This window comes from Eucyclogobius newberryi, unplaced genomic scaffold, assembly GCF_026437365.1.
Source record: "Eucyclogobius newberryi isolate DKJ021-1_F unplaced genomic scaffold, fEucNew1.0.hap1 SCAF_8, whole genome shotgun sequence".
Lineage (NCBI taxonomy): Eukaryota > Metazoa > Chordata > Actinopteri > Gobiiformes > Gobiidae > Eucyclogobius > Eucyclogobius newberryi.
Window position 1 is genome coordinate 10364537 of NW_027316500.1, and position 23857 is coordinate 10388393.

General features: G+C 40.3%; 1 protein-coding gene across 1 annotated transcript in view; it reads right to left on the reverse strand.

The window, feature by feature from the left end:
- Positions 1-7764: 7764 nt before the first annotated feature.
- Positions 7765-23857, reverse strand: part of LOC140351481 (uncharacterized) — a 33650-nt gene continuing 17557 nt past the window's right edge. Inside the window, exons 18-27 of the mRNA XM_072437331.1 lie at positions 13334-13395; positions 13200-13242; positions 13090-13112; positions 12907-13026; positions 12448-12585; positions 10250-10475; positions 8317-8457; positions 8135-8236; positions 8003-8065; positions 7765-7904 (exon numbers count right to left, since the gene is read on the reverse strand). Of these exons, the coding sequence (XP_072293432.1) occupies positions 7779-7904; positions 8003-8065; positions 8135-8236; positions 8317-8457; positions 10250-10475; positions 12448-12585; positions 12907-13026; positions 13090-13112; positions 13200-13242; positions 13334-13395 (1044 nt within the window). The 3' untranslated portion in view covers positions 7765-7778. The remainder of the gene's footprint in view (positions 7905-8002; positions 8066-8134; positions 8237-8316; positions 8458-10249; positions 10476-12447; positions 12586-12906; positions 13027-13089; positions 13113-13199; positions 13243-13333; positions 13396-23857) is intronic.

Here is a 23857-nt window from a genome sequence, read left to right on the forward strand (position 1 = left end):
ACCTTAGTCTCTCTCTCTCTCTCTCTCTCTCTCTCTCTCCTCTGTTTATATATATTATATGATTATTTTCTGCTATGTTCATCGGTTTATTCATACCATGTGATTGTGAACAGCTTCAATCCTTACGACAGATACTGTGCTGGAGATTCAAAACCTCAGGTGACAGCAAAAAACTGACATGCAAAGAATCCTCAGATGCACTGACTCCAGAAATATTTGGCTAGAGCTGAAATCAACGATTCAACCACATTGTTCACACCATCTCAGGCCAGTCTCAACATACAGAGACCATCTGTAAAAGGCATATTTGTAAAAGTCACTTCAACATATGTATTTTTGTAACACTTTGATTTTTTGTCTTTTCTTCAGTGATATTTGCAGAATGATAGGGGGGAAATATTCTGTTACCTATGCATTTACGTCCTTTTCAAGGCTATAGTAATAATATTGGTGAACTAAGCAGGGATACCGGTAGTAGCAGTTGCAGAAGTTGAAGAAGAAGTGCAATGAAGTAGGGTGTTGTACTCGTAATATCAGTAGTGGCATTATAAGTAAGCCTACATTGCGGTCTCAATACAACTGTTTTATGTATTTGGTTATATATGTACATCATTATAACAGTGTTTTTATATCACGCTTTTCCACCTTCAAGGCAGTCAAAGCACTTGTATCGAGGAATAAACTAAACTATAAAGTATATCAAGTACATGGAGAACATATTCAACTTCAGGTCAAAACTATATAGACCCTGTGTCCTACCTCTATGGGTGTTGCATTCTGGGCAAAAAAAAAAAAAAAAGGCCTTGGACGCCGGGACGATGAAGACAGATGGCCACGCGCTCGCTCTGATGCATCACACACAAGAAATCCATTTATGAGATGGCTGAGTACAGTGCCTTTAATTTGAGTATGATGAAGAACACAGCGCTCCAGACGTCCAGCCGGGCTCTAAAAGGGTTTCTGAGGCCCAGTTGTGCTCTGCATCAGATTGGATACAAGCCCCTTTCTCCCCACGGGGCGCTTTGAAAAGGTAGGCTTATCAGGTTAGGGACAAAACATGGAGACATTACAGAAAACATTTGGGAACAACATGGTGCTCAGACATAACGCATTACAGGAGAAGAATATGACCATCCAATTTGGAGATCCATAGTGACCAAACTTTGCTGTCTGTAATGGTGATTTATATGTATATATATATATCTATGAGGCTGTACTAAATTGATGTACAGTCAGAACCAGTTTAAAACCTTTCAGTAATCCCAAGTTTATGTCTTTTATCGTGTAAGGTCCGAGGTCTATGTGGATTGAATCAACAAAATGTGCTTGTTACTGTGAGATTGTTTCATCCATATGTAGATCATTCAGACTATTAAAGGGGATGTTTAATGAGCTCTTATTCTTGCTACAATGGCGTTTCCTTGTCAATAGCTTACTGAAAGTTGTATTTTAATTGATTTCTGCATTTTTGAGTAATCTGTGTTATCCTGCAACTGAGGCTCGAGTGCTCAAAAAATTCTTGCTTTTACCTGTCCCATATCCCCGCCCACATCATGTACTTAGTTGCGATCATCAAAAAAATAAAGGCTGAAAAGGGCTCTAAAATTTTACATTTTTTCCCCCTTCTTTTTTTTTAACAGAAACAAACTTAAACAAAACAAACATAGCCAGGGAAAGCATATTGAGTCCAAAATAAAAGTCCCATTTTGTCCATTGTCTGATTCATTTTTCCATTATAAAGTTGAGTCCAGATGTGATTTTATTCCACTGTGTGTATGTCGGTTATGATGCCATGTTACTACTTTTCAAAAATAAAACCCTGTACACGACAATAAGTAACTGTCACTTTGAAAAGGAAGTTAATGGACCTGTTCCTATTACTGAGCTATTTTAAATTTAAATAATAATACAATTCATATTTCCCCATTTACAATGAGCAAAATGTAAAATTACGATTTACATGACTTAAAAAAAAAACATGTCTCCATGAAGATGAGCCAAGGTTCAGAGGGAGAGGACTTTCTACACAGGATTAATGAAACAAGCGTAAACAAAGCTTAATGCTATTCCAAGTATGTTTTTGATGAGGGAACAATGTGGTTAAAGTCAATTTAGCATAAAATGTTGCTTTTAGATTTAGTCTGATTCAAGTACTTTGAATTATTTTAAATGCTTTCTTTAAAAAAAAAAAATAATAACAATATCTTTATCCAAATAGTTAACCAATCACCATTCACCCCAGTCCAATGCTACGTATCATGAAACATAGAAAATAACTATTTGTGATCAGTTGATGTTCAAACTAAGAACCCTCTGGGCAAAAACATGTTAAAAAAACAAAAGTATGCAACGGTTTCGTTCGGTGTGTCTTTATTACAATAACTACAGGTAAAAGTTGGTAGTTCAGCTGTAAAATACTCAAATGTTGTCTCCAAACTGGACACAATTGATGTGGCGCGGCGTGCACAGAGGGGTGGGTGGGCGAGTGGGTGGGTGGGGAGAGGCAGAGCAGATAAAACAGATCCTAAAAAGCTCCTGGCATCTGCAGACCTAAAGGCTGTCTGTCATGGCACGGTCTTCAAGCATTGGCGCATCTCTCTCTTCTCTTTGTTCATGTCCTCTCAAACGCTTTCATCTTTGCCTGGGCTGTCTCTCGCCGAGGTGTAGACGTAATTACATCTGACATAGAGGAGCACAAGTAAAACACGGTTACGCAAACATTACAGAAGCAATTAATTCTTGTCTATTCACTCTTATCTTTTTGTTCACCTTCCAGTAAGATCAAATCGCATTTCCAGGGTAATTTTGGCTTTGACCTTCAGATGTGTTCAGGGTGTGTCCAAAACCCACTTCATCAGAACTGACTACACTCTAAATGAGCAGCTCTTTGTGTAATTTCCTCAATAGTTTCACCTTGTTTCAACCTGAAGATGGAGTAATATTGACCAATCAGAACAAAGATTTCAATAAAAAGGTAGTAATTATGTCCTCACGGAAAAGAGAAAGTTAGTATATTTATATAAGCCCTGCAACGTGCATACCGTTACCTCAAAAGACACAATATTGACTTAATCCTTCACAAGATAGGCAGGTAAGGAGTCATGTCCCTGTAGAGAAGAATTAATAGGATTGAACAGTGTTTGTTATTTGTTTTTTAATTCAATATCTATATCTCAAATAGAGAGTGATGAATGAAATGCAGAATTCCTATTTCAAACTGATGTTTAGAGAACAGGCACTATTCTTGGATTTCAAACAGCATCAGGCCTGTAAAGTCTTACATTGATACACTGATACTGAGACAGGCAATAATAGCATGAGATTAAATAGGTTTCTGTTGAAACGTGAGCTCATGGGCAAAAACAATGTGGTTTATGGGATTTCTTAGCATGTTCTTTGTGTAAACGTGTTTAAGTTCAAGTCCTGCCAAAAAAAAATGTAAATAAATATTACTTGAAGAGTAAGATTCATTCGCTCAAAATCTGCACATTTCTTTATCAAAATCACCACATTTGACTCTAATTATTCTATGAGCAATACTTCAACTCTAAAAGCACATTTTTAATTGGCTACTTCAATACTGTTTATGCACTATTTTTACTGAAATTACAGTATAGCCCTTCAATGCAGAAAATGGCATCTGGTCCGCAAAAAGAAACCAATAACAATATTGGTACTATTGTGAGATAGATTAAACCTTTGCAGAAGTTTTTATTCTCTGTTTGCATACGGCTTTCCGGAGTTATCCAGGTGAAAAAACACAAACTATTGGGACATTCTCTTACCAAATTCTAAAAATAAGTACCGGTAAGCTGTTGCGGCACTAACCACAGTGTGTAGTTAATAACAGACCGCACTTCCTTCACTGCAGGTGCATTCTCACTCATCCAAAGAGGAAAGTCAAACTCCAGCCCCCTCAAAGCTGCCTATAGCTGGTATATTTCTGACAGATCCGAGGGGGCGCGCTAAAAGGATCTGTCTAACTGCATTAGTGTTGGTGGTTGCAGAGGGAGAACCTGCCAAAAGCACCCTGTGTGACACCTGGATGCGTTTTTACGCTCAGCTTGGCGTTCAAAGGTGGCACATTCTTGGCACCTGACGCCTCTCTCGATCCACGTGCTCTTGAGCAACGCGGGCTTACATCACGGTTGCATCACTTCACGTGCCTCTTTTGTGAGCGGGAAACTGGAGCGGCAGCTGGGCCTGACGAAAGGTGTCAAAAGAGAAAGGACCAGAGGGGAGAGAAGATTACACGTTTACTTAAAGGTGCCCAAACTTTTTCTGGTGAGAATCCGCCGGCAATAAATCTAGATCTGAAATGTTCAACAACATGGCACCTGAAGTAACTAGCATTTTTCAATTACACGTTTTTTGATTGTAAAAAACAAAACATTTCTAATATCCTTACTGTGTGTGATGGGGCCACGGTCGCTTCTCCAGGGATGTCAAATTTTAGTGTTACATTGAATAATTATGACTATAAAAGTAATTCCATTTATCAAACACATTATTATACCTTGAGTTTGTGAGCAGCTTTATGAAATTTGACTTTCTGAATATCAAAATAAACAGAATTTTTGGAGGGGGATATATGGAATTTTAAAGAGAGTAAGTGTTGCTACAAAAAATCACGATTATTCTTTTTTAAGTTCTTAAATTTATATTGTGCAGGGAGGTCGAACGAGGGAGAAAGGTTGGAAAGATTCTCTGGGCTCAGGGCTGACAAGGGCTCAAAAAGATCAGAACACTTTTCTGCAAATGGGCCAGTAGTTTTAGAGCCTTTATTACAGCATATGGGGTCCTTTTTGTATATTATATTCCACTAGTTATATTCCATACTGTGGGAAAACAACAACCTTTCTAAGGAAACAAGAGGTGAAGGCTCCTTCAGGCCAAGAACAAATTAGCTTTGAGGAGCTGCTCACAATTTAAAAAAAAACAAAAAAACAATTAAACTACTAAAAAACACACAAAAAAAAGCTGACAGCAAGAACTTGTTTTTTTTAAAATACATTTTCAGTGCAATAAAGAAAAAAAAACGACATGTTTCTTATTGTTTTTGGATTAAAAAATGTGCCTTTATGTAACTAAAAATACTACTTTTAGAGATACTTCCAAATAACATTATTTAAGTTAAAATATTTTAATAATGTTGTTTGGAAGTATCCCTTACTTTAGTTTACTCATTTCCATGCAGTACATACTGTATATATTTTAGTGTTTTATGTTAATTACTTGGTTATGTGCTAGGCTACATCAGTAATAATTAAAAAAAAAAGTGGGTGTCAAGTTTATATGGGTTTTATTGACAGTCCAGTTCATGTGGGTTTTGACTGTCAAGTTTATACTGCATGGATGCTAGTCCAACTTGAAAGACCCAGGAAAAAGACGCAAGTCTTAACTCGGCTTCAAACTTTTATTCGTTACAGCCGAAGCGGAAGCAGAAGCAGGTCAAAAACCTTAAACAAAAGCAAAAATAATGCACTTAATTCCTGTTATCTTTAAAACATTTTACAGAAATAGTATTAATACTTTTTAATCATTCCATACAGAAATAATAGTCTTTTAATTTAAACAATTAACTAATTCAGTTTTTAATAAATAAATAAATAAATACATTGTTTTAAGTAGTTTCATAATTTGGCCTAAATTATCTAAATTGCTTTAAGGTTAACAACTATTTCCCAACATTAACCATTAAATAAAATATTCCATTACATAAAACTTAAATATAAATGAACATGCCAATGCAAACAATTATTCAGTTTAAGCTGCTAAACCTAAGATGAGGCCAAAATTATACCTACTTTACTCTAATGATTTTGCTTCTTACAGTTAGAAAATATAACATGTAACTGCTCCAACCAAATTAAATACCTTTTGAGCAGGTTTAAGTTGAAAAATAAATCTATTTTCCCAAGCAAATCAACTCACCAGTGCATCTTTGTCCTCTCCTGTTCACCCATGTGTTTGGTCTGTGCCCTGCACACCTGTATACCTGCCCAATTAGTCCTGCAGCTTCACCTGCCTAGGGCCCCATCTGCTGGCTAGATTGAAGATTGCCTCCTTGGACCAGAAATTAACTAAAGATAATAACAGAGTGGGAAAGAATAGTGAAAGGAGAGACATTAGAAGTAGGGCTGGGCGATTTGACTTGACAGTGGGTAAGACACTATTATTGTTATCCGTTCCAGTGATATGGCTTATTGTGAAAGCCATGTTACAGGGAGGGCATCTGACATTAATTCAGGGATTAGCTGCATGAAAAAAAGAAAACACAGATTTATATGTGACTTTTCTTTCTGCGATAAGAATAATTTGAATGTGATTTTGAGCTGCACTTGGGAAACTGTAGGTTGGACAGTTGAACTCCACTTGGACCAGCAGACACTTATTAAAGATTTAGAGGTTTCGCCTGCTATTGTGCCCTTGACCTTCAGCAGCAGCAGAGAAACTGTATCATTGCAGGTGAGGAGCTGAAAAACTGCTTTCTCCATCACAGAGTTGGCACGATGTCAAGAAAGATTCTGCCATGTCGTTTGGAGTAAATGCACTTGTAACGTGAGGCAGTTTAAGTCATAAAGTTTGACAAGTTATTCAGTGTCATCTAAGCTTTTTCAATGATGTATGTTTTCATTATTACACAAGAGTGAGCATGTTGTCTTCAAAATGTTTGTGTTAAGTTAAACAGAAAGGACTGAGATGGTAAAGTAACATACCTTCCATCTTTGAGAACTCAAACAGGCTGTGATGACTCTTTTAGCCCTGCACACTTTAGGCCATGACCCCCACAGCCCACGCGGGAAGTGACCTCAATAGATCCAATAACTCAGAATTCAGAAGCAAAGCAAGAGGGAGATTGGTTAGTACTTGTAAGGAAGACACATGCAGAAACAGGCCCTGCTGCAGTGGCTCCAGGAGAAGCTGTCTGGTCTGAGTGTGGCTGTTATTGGTGATGGTCAGGGGAGCTGATGGCAAAGAAAAGCTACCATCCCAGTTTGACCCAGGGCTGCTGCGTGTTGAATGAATAATACAATGACATAATTTTGTGAGCCATAATGCAATATTTAAATCCAAGGCATTATATTATTATTATTACAAAACCAGTTTTCTTATTGTTGTATTGGCTGTCCGTGTTTTCCTTTTTTACTTTCATGCAGAATGAGCTGGAAAGAGTCACAGTTCCCTCTCCAGGCCATAGTCAAACACTGCATATAGGTGCAATTAGTAATTATTATATATATTAAATAATTTAAAAGTCCATTCAAATTAAACTGAAATTTGAAGTATGCATAATTTTGATCACGTCAAAATTATGCATGGAATCAAGAGTCAAGCGTAATGATCGCACGAGATCATTGGCTATCTTTGCTGTCTTGATTTATTTAAACGCCATATAGAAGTTAATGCTAAGTTAGTTTCATTATGCTAAGTTATTTGTCCCACAATGAGGAAATTCCAATGTTGCAACACTGATTAGGTACAGAAAAAGATTAGGCACAGAAGTATAATAATAAAGAAACAGATAACTCATTTATTTTTTTTAAACTCTTATAACCACCGGCCTGAAGCTGTTAAGTTATGTTATTTATGTTATTTATCTTATTTAGTATTTAATAAAAACCAGAGGCCTTGGTTCATGTATTGATCATTGATAATTATTAAATGTAGCCAACTCAGTATTCCAGTTCATTTTATAATTCTGACAAAATAGTGAGTTTATAGCATCATAACATAACATAAAACAATGGCACATACAACATGTTTTCTTATAATAGTTAAACAGAATGCACGCTTTTATTTGCGATGGCTTGGGCACATAAATCCTCCAGATCCAGTTTCACTTCAGCTGCTTCAGGTCGATCCTGCGGCTGATCCGACAGCATGGACTTGATGATCTTGTCCTGAGTGAGAGAAAAAAGACTTGGGTCTTAGTTGTTTTCCACTTAATTATTGTTTCTGTGTTTGTAATGATGTAATGTTGCGGATGTAATGCATTTACCTCTACTAGAAAACGGCGAGTAAACCCTTCAGGTAGTTTCATGAGTCTGAGTTCATTCCAAATCTGAAAAGAAATATAATAAAAAAGTCCAAAAATGATATTAACTATATATTTTAAGGATTAATTACTGACCGCTTGTCGTTCATGTCCTGCTCCAACGTTCCAAAGGAGTTCGAAATATATCAGCCCCAAAGCAAAAATATCCACTTTTCGGTCATAGGTTTTACTATTCTTCTGTCATTTATGTCAAAAACACAGTAGGATTAAAAAACTCAGTGAAATCCAAGATTAGTCAGGAATTCAAGACATCTTACTTGTTCAGGGGCCATATATGACGGTGTCCCTTTGTAAATTGTTCTTTCCATTACATTTTCTTCATCAGTGCTCGCCGTGGTGACCAAGCCAAAGTCTCCAATCTTCACCTTTTTGTCTTGCCCAAACAAGACATTGGCAGGCTAAATATTAAAATGCAAATAATGTAAATTTCTGTAGGCTTAAAAAATAGATAGATCTAGTTTAGTCCTGTTTCAGTTTTAGTCATGATATAGTACTGGTCTCAACAATCATAACTATCCAAGTTAAGAATATTTTTTGATCATGGTTTAGACATGGTGTACTCTAAATAGTCCAAAATGTGTGCTTTTCAGTTCTTAGTATCTTGAATAATGAAGCTCTGTATGCACATGTTTTTATGGGTTTCAGTGAAGACTGTTACCAAATCAATGAGGAAGTTTCAAATTAAAATATAATGGACTGTATTTTCCCCCTGATGCTTATTGAATGTATCTGTTTGCTGCTGATGGTAGCCCCAGTGCCAACAGTGTGGGGTGTGTAAGTCTGAGCCTACAGCATGTCGAGTGAACAGGTTTACAGGTTGGTTACGTCTGCTAACATGACCGCTGTGCAGTCGACTATAGGCTCTTTATTATTATTACTTCCTCTTTGGGATGAATACAAGTAATTCTGAGTCTGATATTAAAAGCATTTAAAAAGACCTGCAAAAGAGTAATTTAGGCTATTTATGTCCGTTTACTCAATAACAACATTCTACATGAGCTATTGTTTAATCAAGCTTCACAGCAGTTGGCTTGTTAGTCTATTAGAATATTAATATTAATGCATTTTATTTATATGGCACTTTTCAAAGTGCTACAGAAAATAGAGTTAAAACATTTACAGTATTTACAAATTGCATTCACATTGCATAGCTCTCTTGCCCTGACAGCTGGCAGAGGGAGAGCTGCTCTCCTCTGGGTTTGATTTGTGTGTTGGCACTGGTCCGATGTCTGTAGCACTGTAGACTGTGGAGAGCATTAAGGTGCTCTCTGCAACCTTCCCCCAAAATGTGCCACATATTGTTCAGATGTAAATCTTTCAAAATAATCACGCAATATCAAGAGGAGAAAAAAATACTTTACAGAATTTATAATATATGGAGATTATATCAATATTTAAACCATTAGATTATGTCTCTCATATGTGAACTATTGAGGGATTACTATACTAATTTATATTCATATGTAATTATGTTTTATACATTCTTATAATTTATAAAAATTACTCTGGAGGGAGGGAGAGGGATTAATGGGAGCAAGTTTGTCTTGTTTGTGTATTGTAAACTGTGCAAGTATATTGTATATTGTATATTGTATATTGTATACTGTATACTGTATACTGTATAGCATGTATAATGCTCTGTCTCTGTGTTATGTGTTTTGGACCCTCTTGAAAATGAGATGGCACAGCTCAAGGAGCTTTCCATAAATAATTGGATGACTATGATTTTGAGGGCAGATGCTGGAGATACACATCTTTGATGCCCTGGATGTGGGTAACTAGACGCAAATCTGTTTCTGGTTGCCTTGAGCACTGACTGCTATTCAATAAAAAATGACTGGTACTCTGGAGGAAATATTGGTAGATAGGTTGACACGCTGTGAATTTTGCCAAAAGTTCAGCGTTTCGGACTCTGGGCGCTTCCGACGCAGGAACACTCAAGGCGTGTTACACCAAACGCTTGAATCGTTCAGTAGAATAGCTGGGCGGCCACCATCGTCAAAGGCATCTAAACTCAATGCCTTTGACACTTTGGTCTGAACACCCCATTAGACCTTTTAAGTTGCAAGAGTCTGAACTGGCTACGGCCTTTTTTTACGCCACAGCTGCGTCAACACCAGGGGAAAATGGGGATTTTTATATTTTTTCATCTTTGGGCAAAAGCAATGAGAAACATATGTACAATATCACCTTTAAGTCCCGGTGGATGAGTGCCGCTGAATGAATGTACTCGACTCCTGAGACCAGTTGCTGAGCGATCGTTAGACCCTCCTCTCGTCTCTCGGCGTCACGGCGGGATTTCCTCACGTTTGGAAGAATTTTGTTTTTCTCATCGATCCAGTCTCGAAGGGTTGTAGTGTCACATAACTCCATCTGAATGTACAGGTACTTTTGAGATGGGTTAGTGGAAGATGATCTGAAAAATACAAAAAATACTGGTGAAAAAGCGCTCTAGTAAAAGGCATTACAACTTAAAAGGTATTATTAGTAGTTCAGAGTTCGGGCAAGAATTGTCAGGCAAAAACCGCATCTGGAACCAGCAAAGGTATCAGCTAGATATTTATTTTAATTAGGCCCGAGCGCCACAAGCTGGCGAGAGGCCTATTAATCTCGTAAGGCCGTGCGAAGCACGGCTGCGAAAGTGCGCACGTAGTGCGCACGAAATCGAGCGCGAAGCGCTCGCCCACTTCCAAACACTCACTAACGCACTCCTCCACTCATGCACGCCCCGTGCATACTAATTAGTTGTAGGAAAATGGAACATTACCGTTGTAAACGGGCGAAGCCCGTGCAAAAGTTCGCACTAAACGAGCACTTTACATTGGGATGACGACCGCGAAGCGGTCGTCATCCCCATATAAAGCACTCATTTGCGCTAAGTAGCTCACGAATACGTTCCCCATCTCTTGCATGTTCCGTGCATATAAGCATGTAATGCAAAAATTGAACATTATTACTGTATAGAGGGCCAAAAACACAAAGTGGGCGGAGCCCACTCAAAATTATCGAAAGTACCCGTCAGTGACCAGGGACCCACACCATGAGGTAGGAAAGCGCGAGCGCTTTCCGAAAATGTATAGTTTATGATATTTGAAAAATGGGAAACATTGTTTTCGCATCGGAATAATATTCTTTCTTTCTTTCTTTCTTTCTTCTTCTTCTCGGGACCAACCCCCCTATTTTTCACCCAGTGAACATTGACGAAAAGTCACAAAAATTTGCACACCTCTAAAAATCGTGCCTCTCTACATTCTGGCTATTTCCCTTTTCTAAAATAAAAAAAATTGGCGCGTCAGCGCCACCAAATGTACCAAAAATGCATTGAGAGATGGGAAATGACCCAAAAAAAATCTGATCGTAGAATCATGAAATTTGGCGCAGAGGTAGATGGTGACAAGAGAAGTAAAAAATATTATTACGGCAACGCCGTCCCCCGAACCAAATGTCGGCCATATTACTTCAAAAATGGCTAAACATGACTTCGGAGTTTTTCCAAACGTTGTACTTTTACGAACTCCTCCCAGGGCGTTGGCCCTAAAAAGCTGAAATTTGGTGAAAATGCTACTGAGGAGTGGGACATCAAAAGTATCCAAATTACATTGATACCTCTCACGGTCTCTGTGCGGCGAAGCCGCAAACTGTAACTAAAATTTCAGAAATCTCCCATATTTAAAATTTCTGCCGTTTGCGCAGATAAAGTCCGAATTGCGTCAAATTAGAATCAGTTGTTAAACTCTTTGCCCTAAACCTACTTGAAGTGAAATAAATTCATTTGGCGCCACAGCGCCCCCTACAGATTTTATATGGAGGTTAAATGTTTAGTTTTGCGAAATTATATGAAATTTGACACACAACTCAATTTTAGCATCCCCATCAAAAAAGTCAATGAGACCCATGTCATAATTGTTATGGCGTTGCCGTAACGATGACCGAAACCTCCCATGTTATTCCAATGGGGCCAGAACATGTTTACACTTTAGACTTTCACAAACTCCTCCCAGGGCGTCAGCCCTATTAACCTGAAATTTGGTGAGACTCATCTTCAGGACCATCAAAAGTTATCCACATTTTCATTCAAAGAGTCACGGTGTCTGTGCGGCAAAGCCGCACATTTTGCCAAGAATTCAAAATAAAATTGCTTTTTGATGGTAAAACAAAGGGGAGAACATGTGACAGCGTCACAGATTCAGCAGTAGGCGTGATAAAAGGACAATTGGGGCGCGTTAGCGCCCCCTCCTCTTGCGGCGTGGCGGCGGTGTGGCGGCGGCGTGGCGAGGGCCGATCATTGCCGCTTGCGGCTATATTTTTTATTATTATTATTTTTTATTCTATTTCTAAAATGTTTTACAACAACCATCACAGACATTATAATTTCAGACTTCACTTACTGAGTTGAGCTGTAGCTGTCAGTGGAGTCCAACTTGGAGTCCAACTGGTACGTTGTATCCTCCATCCAACAGGTGTAGTATCTCACAATATTATCATGAGTTAATTCTGACAAAGCCCTCACCTCACGTAGGGCTTTCCTAAAATGTGAACCAAAAACCACAGATGGTTACATCATTGAGAGACAATCATTCACCTCAAATACATTCATATTCATTATTATGTGTAATCCTTATTGTAGAAAAATATTCAGTTTTGAACCATTGTCGATTGCAGATCTAGTCGGGTACATATCCTACTCTGAATAAGCCCTGCCGAATGACTGAATGAAAAACTGTCCAGATGACAAATTAATCTTTTTCTACAATGGAATACTCCTGGTCCTGGGCGAGGGATTACACAGACTTGTTTATAATTATTCCTCTTCAATATACTTGGGAACAAACCAACATTAAACTTACTCTTTGCAGGGAACAATCTTTATAGCATAAGATTGATCGGGAAATGTGTGTCTTGCCTTGAAGACGCTTCCAAAACCTCCACTGGCTAAAAGCTCAATGGAGTCATACTCTGAGGAAAATCTGAGGAAAATTAAACAATCTGTTAGACAAAATATTTGAAAAAAAAAATATATTTTTTGTTACCTTGGTGACTGGATATTCTGATGCTGATGTAACAACAGTGCAGACAATTAATGAAATGTAGGTTTATTATAGTATACATTTTTCAGTTTAAACACATAAAAAGGATTTACCTCTGAAAATCCCTCATCTTCAAAGGTAATGCTAGGTAAGCTTCTGGAAAAAAGAAAAGAAACAAACAAACAAACAAACAAACAATCCATAAACCATACTATATAACATACAAATACATTTTCTCAGTACTCACAGGATTTCCGAAACACTATGATCGACGTCTTCATTTAGCTCATCCAGCGTGCTATCATTAGTCTTACACAAATAAAAAGTACAATAATTTAAAAAAAAAATACAAATAAATCTACTTCTGCAATAATAATCACAAAATATAGCCGCAAGCGGCAATGATCGGCCCTCGCTACGCCGCCGCCACGCCGCAAGAGGAGGGGGCGCTAACGCGCCCCAATTGTCCTTTTATTACGCCTACTGCTGAATCTGTGACGCTGTCACATCTTCTCCCCTTTGTTTTACCATCAAAAAGCAATTTTATTTTGAATTCTTGGCAAAATGTGCGGCTTTGCCGCACAGACACCGTGACTCTTTGAATAAAAATGTGGATAACTTTTGATGGTCCACCCCTGAAGATGAGTCTCACCAAATTTCAGGTTAATAGGGCTAACGCCCTGGGAGGAGTTTGTGAAAGTCTAAAGTGTAAACATGTTCTGGCGATTTCCCCATTGGAATAACATGGAAGGTTTCGGTCATCGTTACGGCAACGCCATAACAATTATGACATGGGTCTCATTGACTTTTTTGATGGGGATGCCAAAATTGAGTTGTGTGTCAAATTTCATATTATTTCGCAAAAATAAATATTTAACCTCCATATAAAATCTGTAGGGGGCGCTGTGGTGCCAAATTAATTTATTTCACTTCAAGTAGGTTTAGGGCAAAGAGTTTAACAACTGATTCTAATTTGACGCAATTCGGACTTTATCTGCGCAAACGGCAGAAATGTTAAATTTGGGAGATTTCTGAAATTCTTGCTACAGTTTGCGGCTTTGCCGCACAGAGACCGTGACAGGTATCAATGTAATTTGGATAACTTTTGATGTCCCACTCCTCAGTAGCATTTTCACCAAATTTCAGCTTTTTAGGGCCAACGCCCTGGGAGGAGTTCATAAAAGTACGACGTTTGGAAAAACTCCGAAGTCATGTTTAGCCATTTTTGAAGCAATATGGCCGACATTTGGTTGGGCGGACGGCGTTGCCGTAATAATATTTTTTACTTCTCTTGTCACCATCTACCTCTGCGCCAAATTTCATGATTCTACGATCAGATTTTTTTTGGGTCATTTCCCATCTCTCAATAAATTTTTGGTACATTTGGGGGCGCTGACGCGCCAATTTTTTTTTATTTTAGAAAAGGGAAATAGCCAGAATGTAGAGAGGCACGATTTTTAGAGGTGTGCAAATTTTTGTGACTTTTCGTCAATGTTCACTGGGTGAAAAATAGGGGGGTTGGTCCCGAGAAGAAGAAAGAAAGAAAGAAAGAATAATATTCCGATACGAAAACAATGTTTCCCATTTTCCAAATATCATAAACTATACATTTTCGGAAAGCGCTCGCGCTTTCCTACCTCATGGTGTGGGTCCCTGGTCACTGACGGGTACTTTCGTTAATTTTGAGTGGGCTCCGCCCACTTTGTGTTTTTGGCCCTCTATACAGTAATAATGTTCATTTTTTGCATTACATGCTTATATGCACGGAACATGCAAGAGATGGGGAACGTATTCGTGAGGTACTTAGCGCAAATGAGTGCTTTATATGGGGATGACGACCGCGAAGCGGTTATCATCTCAATGTAAAGTGCTCGTTTAGTGCGCACTTTTGCACGGGCTTCGCCCGTTTACAACGGTAATGTTCCATTTTCCTACTACTAATTAGTATGCACGGGGCGTGCATGAGTGAAGGAGTGCGTTAGTGAGTGTTTGGAAGTGGGCGAGCGCTTCACGCTCGATTTCGTGCGCACTACGTGCGCACTTTCGCAGCCGTGCTTCGCACGGCCTTACGAGATTAATAGGCCTCTCGCCAGCTTGTGGCGCTCGGGCCTAAATATAGCCGCAAGCGGCAATGATCGGCCCTCGCTACGCCGCCGCCACGCCGCAAGAGGAGGGGGCGCTAACGCGCCCCAATTGTCCTTTTATTACGCCTACTGCTGAATCTGTGACGCTGTCACATCTTCTCCCCTTTGTTTTACCATCAAAAAGCAATTTTATTTTGAATTCTTGGCAAAATGTGCGGCTTTGCCGCACAGACACCGTGACTCTTTGAATAAAAATGTGGATAACTTTTGATGGTCCACCCCTGAAGATGAGTCTCACCAAATTTCAGGTTAATAGGGCTAACGCCCTGGGAGGAGTTTGTGAAAGTCTAAAGTGTAAACATGTTCTGGCGATTTCCCCATTGGAATAACATGGAAGGTTTCGGTCATCGTTACGGCAACGCCATAACAATTATGACATGGGTCTCATTGACTTTTTTGATGGGGATGCCAAAATTGAGTTGTGTGTCAAATTTCATATTATTTCGCAAAAATAAATATTTAACCTCCATATAAAATCTGTAGGGGGCGCTGTGGTGCCAAATTAATTTATTTCACTTCAAGTAGGTTTAGGGCAAAGAGTTTAACAACTGATTCTAATTTGACGCAATTCGGACTTTATCTGCGCAAACGGCAGAAATGTTAAATTTGGGAGATTTCTGAAATTCTTGCTACAGTTTGCGGCTTTGCCGCACAGAGACCGTGACAGGTATCAATGTAATTTGGATAACTTTTGATGTCCCACTCCTCAGTAGCATTTTCACCAAATTTCAGCTTTTTAGGGCCAACGCCCTGGGAGGAGTTCATAAAAGTACGACGTTTGGAAAAACTCCGAAGTCATGTTTAGCCATTTTTGAAGCAATATGGCCGACATTTGGTTGGGCGGACGGCGTTGCCGTAATAATATTTTTTACTTCTCTTGTCACCATCTACCTCTGCGCCAAATTTCATGATTCTACGATCAGATTTTTTTTGGGTCATTTCCCATCTCTCAATAAATTTTTGGTACATTTGGGGGCGCTGACGCGCCAATTTTTTTTTATTTTAGAAAAGGGAAATAGCCAGAATGTAGAGAGGCACGATTTTTAGAGGTGTGCAAATTTTTGTGACTTTTCGTCAATGTTCACTGGGTGAAAAATAGGGGGGTTGGTCCCGAGAAGAAGAAAGAAAGAAAGAAAGAATAATATTCCGATACGAAAACAATGTTTCCCATTTTCCAAATATCATAAACTATACATTTTCGGAAAGCGCTCGCGCTTTCCTACCTCATGGTGTGGGTCCCTGGTCACTGACGGGTACTTTCGTTAATTTTGAGTGGGCTCCGCCCACTTTGTGTTTTTGGCCCTCTATACAGTAATAATGTTCATTTTTTGCATTACATGCTTATATGCACGGAACATGCAAGAGATGGGGAACGTATTCGTGAGGTACTTAGCGCAAATGAGTGCTTTATATGGGGATGACGACCGCGAAGCGGTTATCATCTCAATGTAAAGTGCTCGTTTAGTGCGCACTTTTGCACGGGCTTCGCCCGTTTACAACGGTAATGTTCCATTTTCCTACTACTAATTAGTATGCACGGGGCGTGCATGAGTGAAGGAGTGCGTTAGTGAGTGTTTGGAAGTGGGCGAGCGCTTCACGCTCGATTTCGTGCGCACTACGTGCGCACTTTCGCAGCCGTGCTTCGCACGGCCTTACGAGATTAATAGGCCTCTCGCCAGCTTGTGGCGCTCGGGCCTAAATATAGCCGCAAGCGGCAATGATCGGCCCTCGCTACGCCGCCGCCACGCCGCAAGAGGAGGGGGCGCTAACGCGCCCCAATTGTCCTTTTATTACGCCTACTGCTGAATCTGTGACGCTGTCACATCTTCTCCCCTTTGTTTTACCATCAAAAAGCAATTTTATTTTGAATTCTTGGCAAAATGTGCGGCTTTGCCGCACAGACACCGTGACTCTTTGAATAAAAATGTGGATAACTTTTGATGGTCCACCCCTGAAGATGAGTCTCACCAAATTTCAGGTTAATAGGGCTAACGCCCTGGGAGGAGTTTGTGAAAGTCTAAAGTGTAAACATGTTCTGGCGATTTCCCCATTGGAATAACATGGAAGGTTTCGGTCATCGTTACGGCAACGCCATAACAATTATGACATGGGTCTCATTGACTTTTTTGATGGGGATGCCAAAATTGAGTTGTGTGTCAAATTTCATATTATTTCGCAAAAATAAATATTTAACCTCCATATAAAATCTGTAGGGGGCGCTGTGGTGCCAAATTAATTTATTTCACTTCAAGTAGGTTTAGGGCAAAGAGTTTAACAACTGATTCTAATTTGACGCAATTCGGACTTTATCTGCGCAAACGGCAGAAATGTTAAATTTGGGAGATTTCTGAAATTCTTGCTACAGTTTGCGGCTTTGCCGCACAGAGACCGTGACAGGTATCAATGTAATTTGGATAACTTTTGATGTCCCACTCCTCAGTAGCATTTTCACCAAATTTCAGCTTTTTAGGGCCAACGCCCTGGGAGGAGTTCATAAAAGTACGACGTTTGGAAAAACTCCGAAGTCATGTTTAGCCATTTTTGAAGCAATATGGCCGACATTTGGTTGGGCGGACGGCGTTGCCGTAATAATATTTTTTACTTCTCTTGTCACCATCTACCTCTGCGCCAAATTTCATGATTCTACGATCAGATTTTTTTTGGGTCATTTCCCATCTCTCAATAAATTTTTGGTACATTTGGGGGCGCTGACGCGCCAATTTTTTTTTATTTTAGAAAAGGGAAATAGCCAGAATGTAGAGAGGCACGATTTTTAGAGGTGTGCAAATTTTTGTGACTTTTCGTCAATGTTCACTGGGTGAAAAATAGGGGGGTTGGTCCCGAGAAGAAGAAAGAAAGAAAGAAAGAATAATATTCCGATACGAAAACAATGTTTCCCATTTTCCAAATATCATAAACTATACATTTTCGGAAAGCGCTCGCGCTTTCCTACCTCATGGTGTGGGTCCCTGGTCACTGACGGGTACTTTCGTTAATTTTGAGTGGGCTCCGCCCACTTTGTGTTTTTGGCCCTCTATACAGTAATAATGTTCATTTTTTGCATTACATGCTTATATGCACGGAACATGCAAGAGATGGGGAACGTATTCGTGAGGTACTTAGCGCAAATGAGTGCTTTATATGGGGATGACGACCGCGAAGCGGTTATCATCTCAATGTAAAGTGCTCGTTTAGTGCGCACTTTTGCACGGGCTTCGCCCGTTTACAACGGTAATGTTCCATTTTCCTACTACTAATTAGTATGCACGGGGCGTGCATGAGTGAAGGAGTGCGTTAGTGAGTGTTTGGAAGTGGGCGAGCGCTTCACGCTCGATTTCGTGCGCACTACGTGCGCACTTTCGCAGCCGTGCTTCGCACGGCCTTACGAGATTAATAGGCCTCTCGCCAGCTTGTGGCGCTCGGGCCTAATAATCACATTTTCTTTCTGCTTCTTCTGTCTTGTTTATTTTATCTGTACATCACTTTGTATTGTACGTGCTGTCCCCCCTGTCTGTAAATACCCCCCCTTTTGTATATGTCAAAGCGCCTTTGGGTCATTGAAAAGCGCTATATACATAAAAGGTATTATTAGGCCCGAGCGCCACAAGCTGGCGAGAGGCCTATTAATCTCGTAAGGCCGTGCGAAGCACGGCTGCGAAAGTGCGCACGTGGTGCGCACGAAATCGAGCGCGAAGCGCTCGCCCACTTCCAAACACTCACTAACGCACTCCTTCACTCATGCACGCCCCGTGCATACTAATTAGTAGTAGGAAAATGGAACATTATCGTTGTAAACGGGCGAAGCCAGTGCAAAAGTGCGCACTAAACGAGCACTTTACATTGAGATCCCCATATAAAGCACTCATTTGCGCTAAGTACCTCATGAATACGTTCCCCATCTCTTGCATGTTCCGTGCATATAAGCATGTAATGCAAAAATTTAACATTATTACTGTATAGAGGGCCAAAAACACAAAGTGGGCGGAGCCCACTCAAAATTAACGAAAGTACCCGTCAGTGACCAGGGACCCACACCATGAGGTAGGAAAGCGCGAGCGCTTTCCGAAAATGTATAGTTTATGATATTTGAAAAATGGGAAACATTGTTTTCGCATCGGAATATTATTAGGCCCGTGCCCCAGCAGGGCGGAGGGCCTATTGCTCCCGCAACGCTGGCGAAGGCAGCGTTGCAACTGCCCCGTCGCCCCTGGCAAGTACAGTGAACTAGCCCATGCCGAAGGCATGGATCATGCATACTTACTCCTGCTATGACAGAAATAGTCAACAATTAGTGAATGGGCGTAGCCCATTCACTAATTGTTGACAACAGCAGCGCGAAGCGCTGCATTCCTTCAAAAACCCTCCTGGCATTGTCCCGTATGCGAGAATCCATGCCGCAGGAATGGGCCATGCTTGTATCTGCTCAAATCAATGGAAGTCTATGGGGAGTGGGCGGGGCATCCCGACGGAATAGGGAGTGACGAGCGCGTAAGCGCTCGTAATGATGATTCCACCCCATGGCGGCATCGGGAAGGCTTAGAGCTTTCAAACGATGTATAATTTGTTGTTATAGTGGAAACGGCTATATTGTTTTTGCTAAAAATATTATTATTATTTTTCTTGTTCTTCATCGCTTTGAACTCTAATTTGACCCCCTGAACATGCTCAAAAACTCACCAAACTTTGCCCAAAATTCAGAATCGGCGAAAAATTTAATTTTTTCTGGGCCATTTTTTTTTTCGTTAAAAAATGGCGCGACAGCGCCACCGACAAAAGTCAAAATACATTGCGCCTATGGGAGACGCCCCGAGGTCAACTTTGACGTAAAGCTACGGAATTCGGGACACGCATTCCTCTCGTGAGGACAAACAAAAAAAATCATTGTGGCCACGCCCCCAGACTTACCCTATGGCCGCCATCTTCCTTTGAAAATGAAAACACGCTGTGTTAGCCATTTTGTTCACGTCAAACTTTGACGAACTCCTCCTAGGGCGTTTTGCCCACCAACTTCAAAATCGGCGTACGTTCTCTGGACAAGTGGGGCATCTAAAGTTATCCAATTTTTTGAGATACCTTTTACGGTCTGTGTGCGGCGCAGCCGCAAAGTTGGACAACTTATTTTGGAATATTGCAGATCTAAAAATTGCTCCCATTTGATCAAAACCAGTCCGATTAGGACCAAATTTGAATCAGTTGTTAAACGTTCTAGTTTGGACCAGTTTAGGCAGACAAAATTGAAATGGGCGCGATAGCGCCCCCTACAGAGTGACCTTTAAATTAACATTGAAGGTCAAAAATTAGTTTTACCAAAATTTTCTAAACTTTACCCAAAATTCTATTTTGGCGTCCCGATCAAAAAAGCCTATCAGACAAATGCCTTAATTTTTACGGCGTAGTCGTAGCGATGACATAAATCTCCCATGTTATCCCTATGGGAAAACCGCTAAATCTCTCGAATATCCACATTTTTCTGTTTCAAACTTTGACGAACTCCTCCTAGTGCGTTTTGCCCACCAACCTCAAAATCGGTGTACGTCCTCTAGACAAGTGGGGCATCTAAAGTTATCCAAATTTTAAGGATAGCTTTTAAGGTCTCTGTGCGACGGAGCCTCAAACGTTTGCCAGAATTCTGACTATTTGGCCTTCAGAGTGGCCTATAAACAATAGAGTTTTTCCAAATGACATGATATTTTGCACAAAATTCTAATTTGCCATCCTGATCATAAAAGTATGAGAGACAAAGTCATATTTTGTACAGCGTAACCGTAGCCATGACAGAAATATCCCATGTTATCCTTATGGGAAAATCGCGAAATCCCTCAAATCACCACATTTTTACGCTTCACACTTTAACAAACTCCTCCTAGGGCGATTGTCCGATCAAACTCATATTTAGGGAAAATCATCTATACAAGCGGGGCATCAAAAGCTATCCATATTTTTATTCTAAGTGCTACGGTCTCTGTGCCGTGGAGCTGCAAATATACTGTCACAAATGGGAAAAACGCTAAATCTATGAAATGTTCAAATTTATGCTTCACACTTTAACAAACTCCTCCGTGGGCAATAGCTCGATCAAGCTTTACTTTGGGAAATATCATCTACACAAGCGGGGCATCAAAAGTTATCCATATTTATATTCTAAGTGCTACGGTCTCTGTGCAGCGGAGCAGCAAATTTGACTGACACTTGTGTTGATTTGCACTGGATTGGCCATGTCCAATGTGTCTCCGTCTGTCAAGTTCTTTTTTAATTCAACACAATAAGGGCGCCATCTTTATCAAGTCGAAAGCGCAGAGTCGGAAGGCCGGCGGCCCGCGAGGGCCGTTGGATGCCGCTTGCGGCTTTAATCTTCTTCTTCTTCTCCTTCTTCTCGGGACCAACCCCCCTATTTTTCACCCAGTGAACATTGACGAAAAGTCACAAAAATTTGCACACCTCTAAAAATCGTGCCTCTCTAAATTCTGGCTATTTCCCTTTTCTAAAATAAAAAAAATTGGCACGTCAGCGCCCCCAAATGTACCAAAAATGCATTGAGAGATGGGAAATGACCCAAAAAAAATCTGATCGTAGAATCATGAAATTTGGCGCAGAGGTAGATGGTGACAAGAGAAGTAAAAAATATTATTACGGCAACGCCGTCCGCCAAACCAAATGTCGGCCATATTGCTTCAAAAATGGCTAAACATGACTTCGGAGTTTTTCCAAACGTCGTACTTTTACGAACTCCTCCCAGGGCGTTGGCCCTAAAAAGCTGAAATTTGGTGAAAATGCTACTGAGGAGTGGGACATCAAAAGTTATCCAAATTACATTGATACCTGTCACGGTCTCTGTGCGGCGAAGCCGCAAACTGTAGATAGAATTTCAGAAATCTCCCATATTTAAAATTTCTGCCGTTTGCGCAGATAAAGTCCGAATTGCGTCAAATTAGAATCAGTTGTTAAACTCTTTGCCCTAAACCTACTTGAAGTGAAATAAATTCATTTGGCGCCACAGCGCCCCCTACAGATTTTATATGGAGGTTAAATGTTTAGTTATGTTTAGCGTAATAAAAGGACAATTGGGGCGGGTAAGCGCCCCCTCCTCTTGCAGCGTGGCGGCGGTGTGGCGGCGGCGTGGCGAGGGCCGATCATTGCCGCTTGCGGCAATATTTCTTCTTCTTCTTCTTCTTCTTCTTCTTCTTCTTCTCGGGACCAACCCCCCTATTTTTCACCCAGTGAACATTGACGAAAAGTCACAAAAATGTTCACACCTCTAAAAATCGTGCCTCTCTACATTCTGGCTATTTCCCTTTTCTAAAATAAAAAAAATTGGCGCGTCAGCGCCCCCAAATGTACCAAAAATACATTGAGAGATGGGAAATGACCCAAAAAAATCTGATCGTAGAATCATGAAATTTGGCGCAGAGGTAGATGGTGACAAGAGAAGTAAAAAATATTATTACGGCAACGCCGTCCGCCCAACCAAATGTCGGCCATATTGCTTCAAAAATGGCTAAACATGACTTCGGAGTTTTTCAAAACGTCGTACTTTTACGAACTCCTCCCAGGGCGTTAGCCCTAAAAAGCTGAAATTTGGTAAAAATGCTACTGAGGAGTGGGACATCAAAAGTTATCCAAATTACATTGATACCTCTCACGGTCTCTGTGCGGCGAAGCCGCAAACTTTAGCTAGAATTTCAGAAATCTCCCATATTTAAAATTTCTGCCGTTTGCGCGGATAAAGTCCGAATTGCGTCAAATTAGAATCAGTTGTTAAACTCTTTGCCCTAAACCTACTTGAAGTGAAATAAATTCATTTGGCGCCACAGCGCCCCCTACAGATTTTATATGGAGGTTAAATGTTTAGTTTTGCGAAATTATATGAAATTTGACACACAACTCAATTTTAGCATCCCCATCAAAAAAGTCAATGAGACCCATGTCATAATTGTTATGGCGTTGCCGTAACGATGACCGAAACCTTTCATGTTATTCCAATGGGGAAATCGCCAGAACATGTTTACACTTTAGACTTCACAAACTCCTCCCAGGGCGTCAGCCCTATTAACCTGAAATTTGGTGAGACTCATCTTCAGGACCATCAAAAGTTATCCACATTTTCATTCAAAGAGTCACGGTGTCTGTGCGGCAAAGCCGCACATTTTGCCAAGAATTCAAAATAAAATAGCTTTTTGATGGTAAAACAAAGGGGAGAAGATGTGACAGCGTCACAGATTCAGCAGTAGGCGTAATAAAAGGACAATTGGGGCGCGTTAGCGCCCCCTCCTCTTGCGGTGTGGCGGCGGTGTGGCGGCGGCGTGGCGGCGGCGTGGCGAGGGCCGATCATTGCCGCTTGCGGCTATATTTATTATTATTTTTCTTGTTCTTCATCGCTTTGAACTCTAATTCGACCCCCTGAACATGCTCAAAAACTCACCAAACTTTGTCCAAAATTCAGAATCGGCGAAAAATTTTGTTTTTTCTGGGCCATTTTTTTTTCCCTAAAAAAATGGCGCGACAGCGCCACCGACAAAAGTCAAAATACATTGCGCCTATGGGAGACGCCCCGAGGTCAACTTTGTCGTAAAGCTACGAAATTCGGAACACGCATTCCTCTTGTGAGGACAAAAAACAAATATTATTGT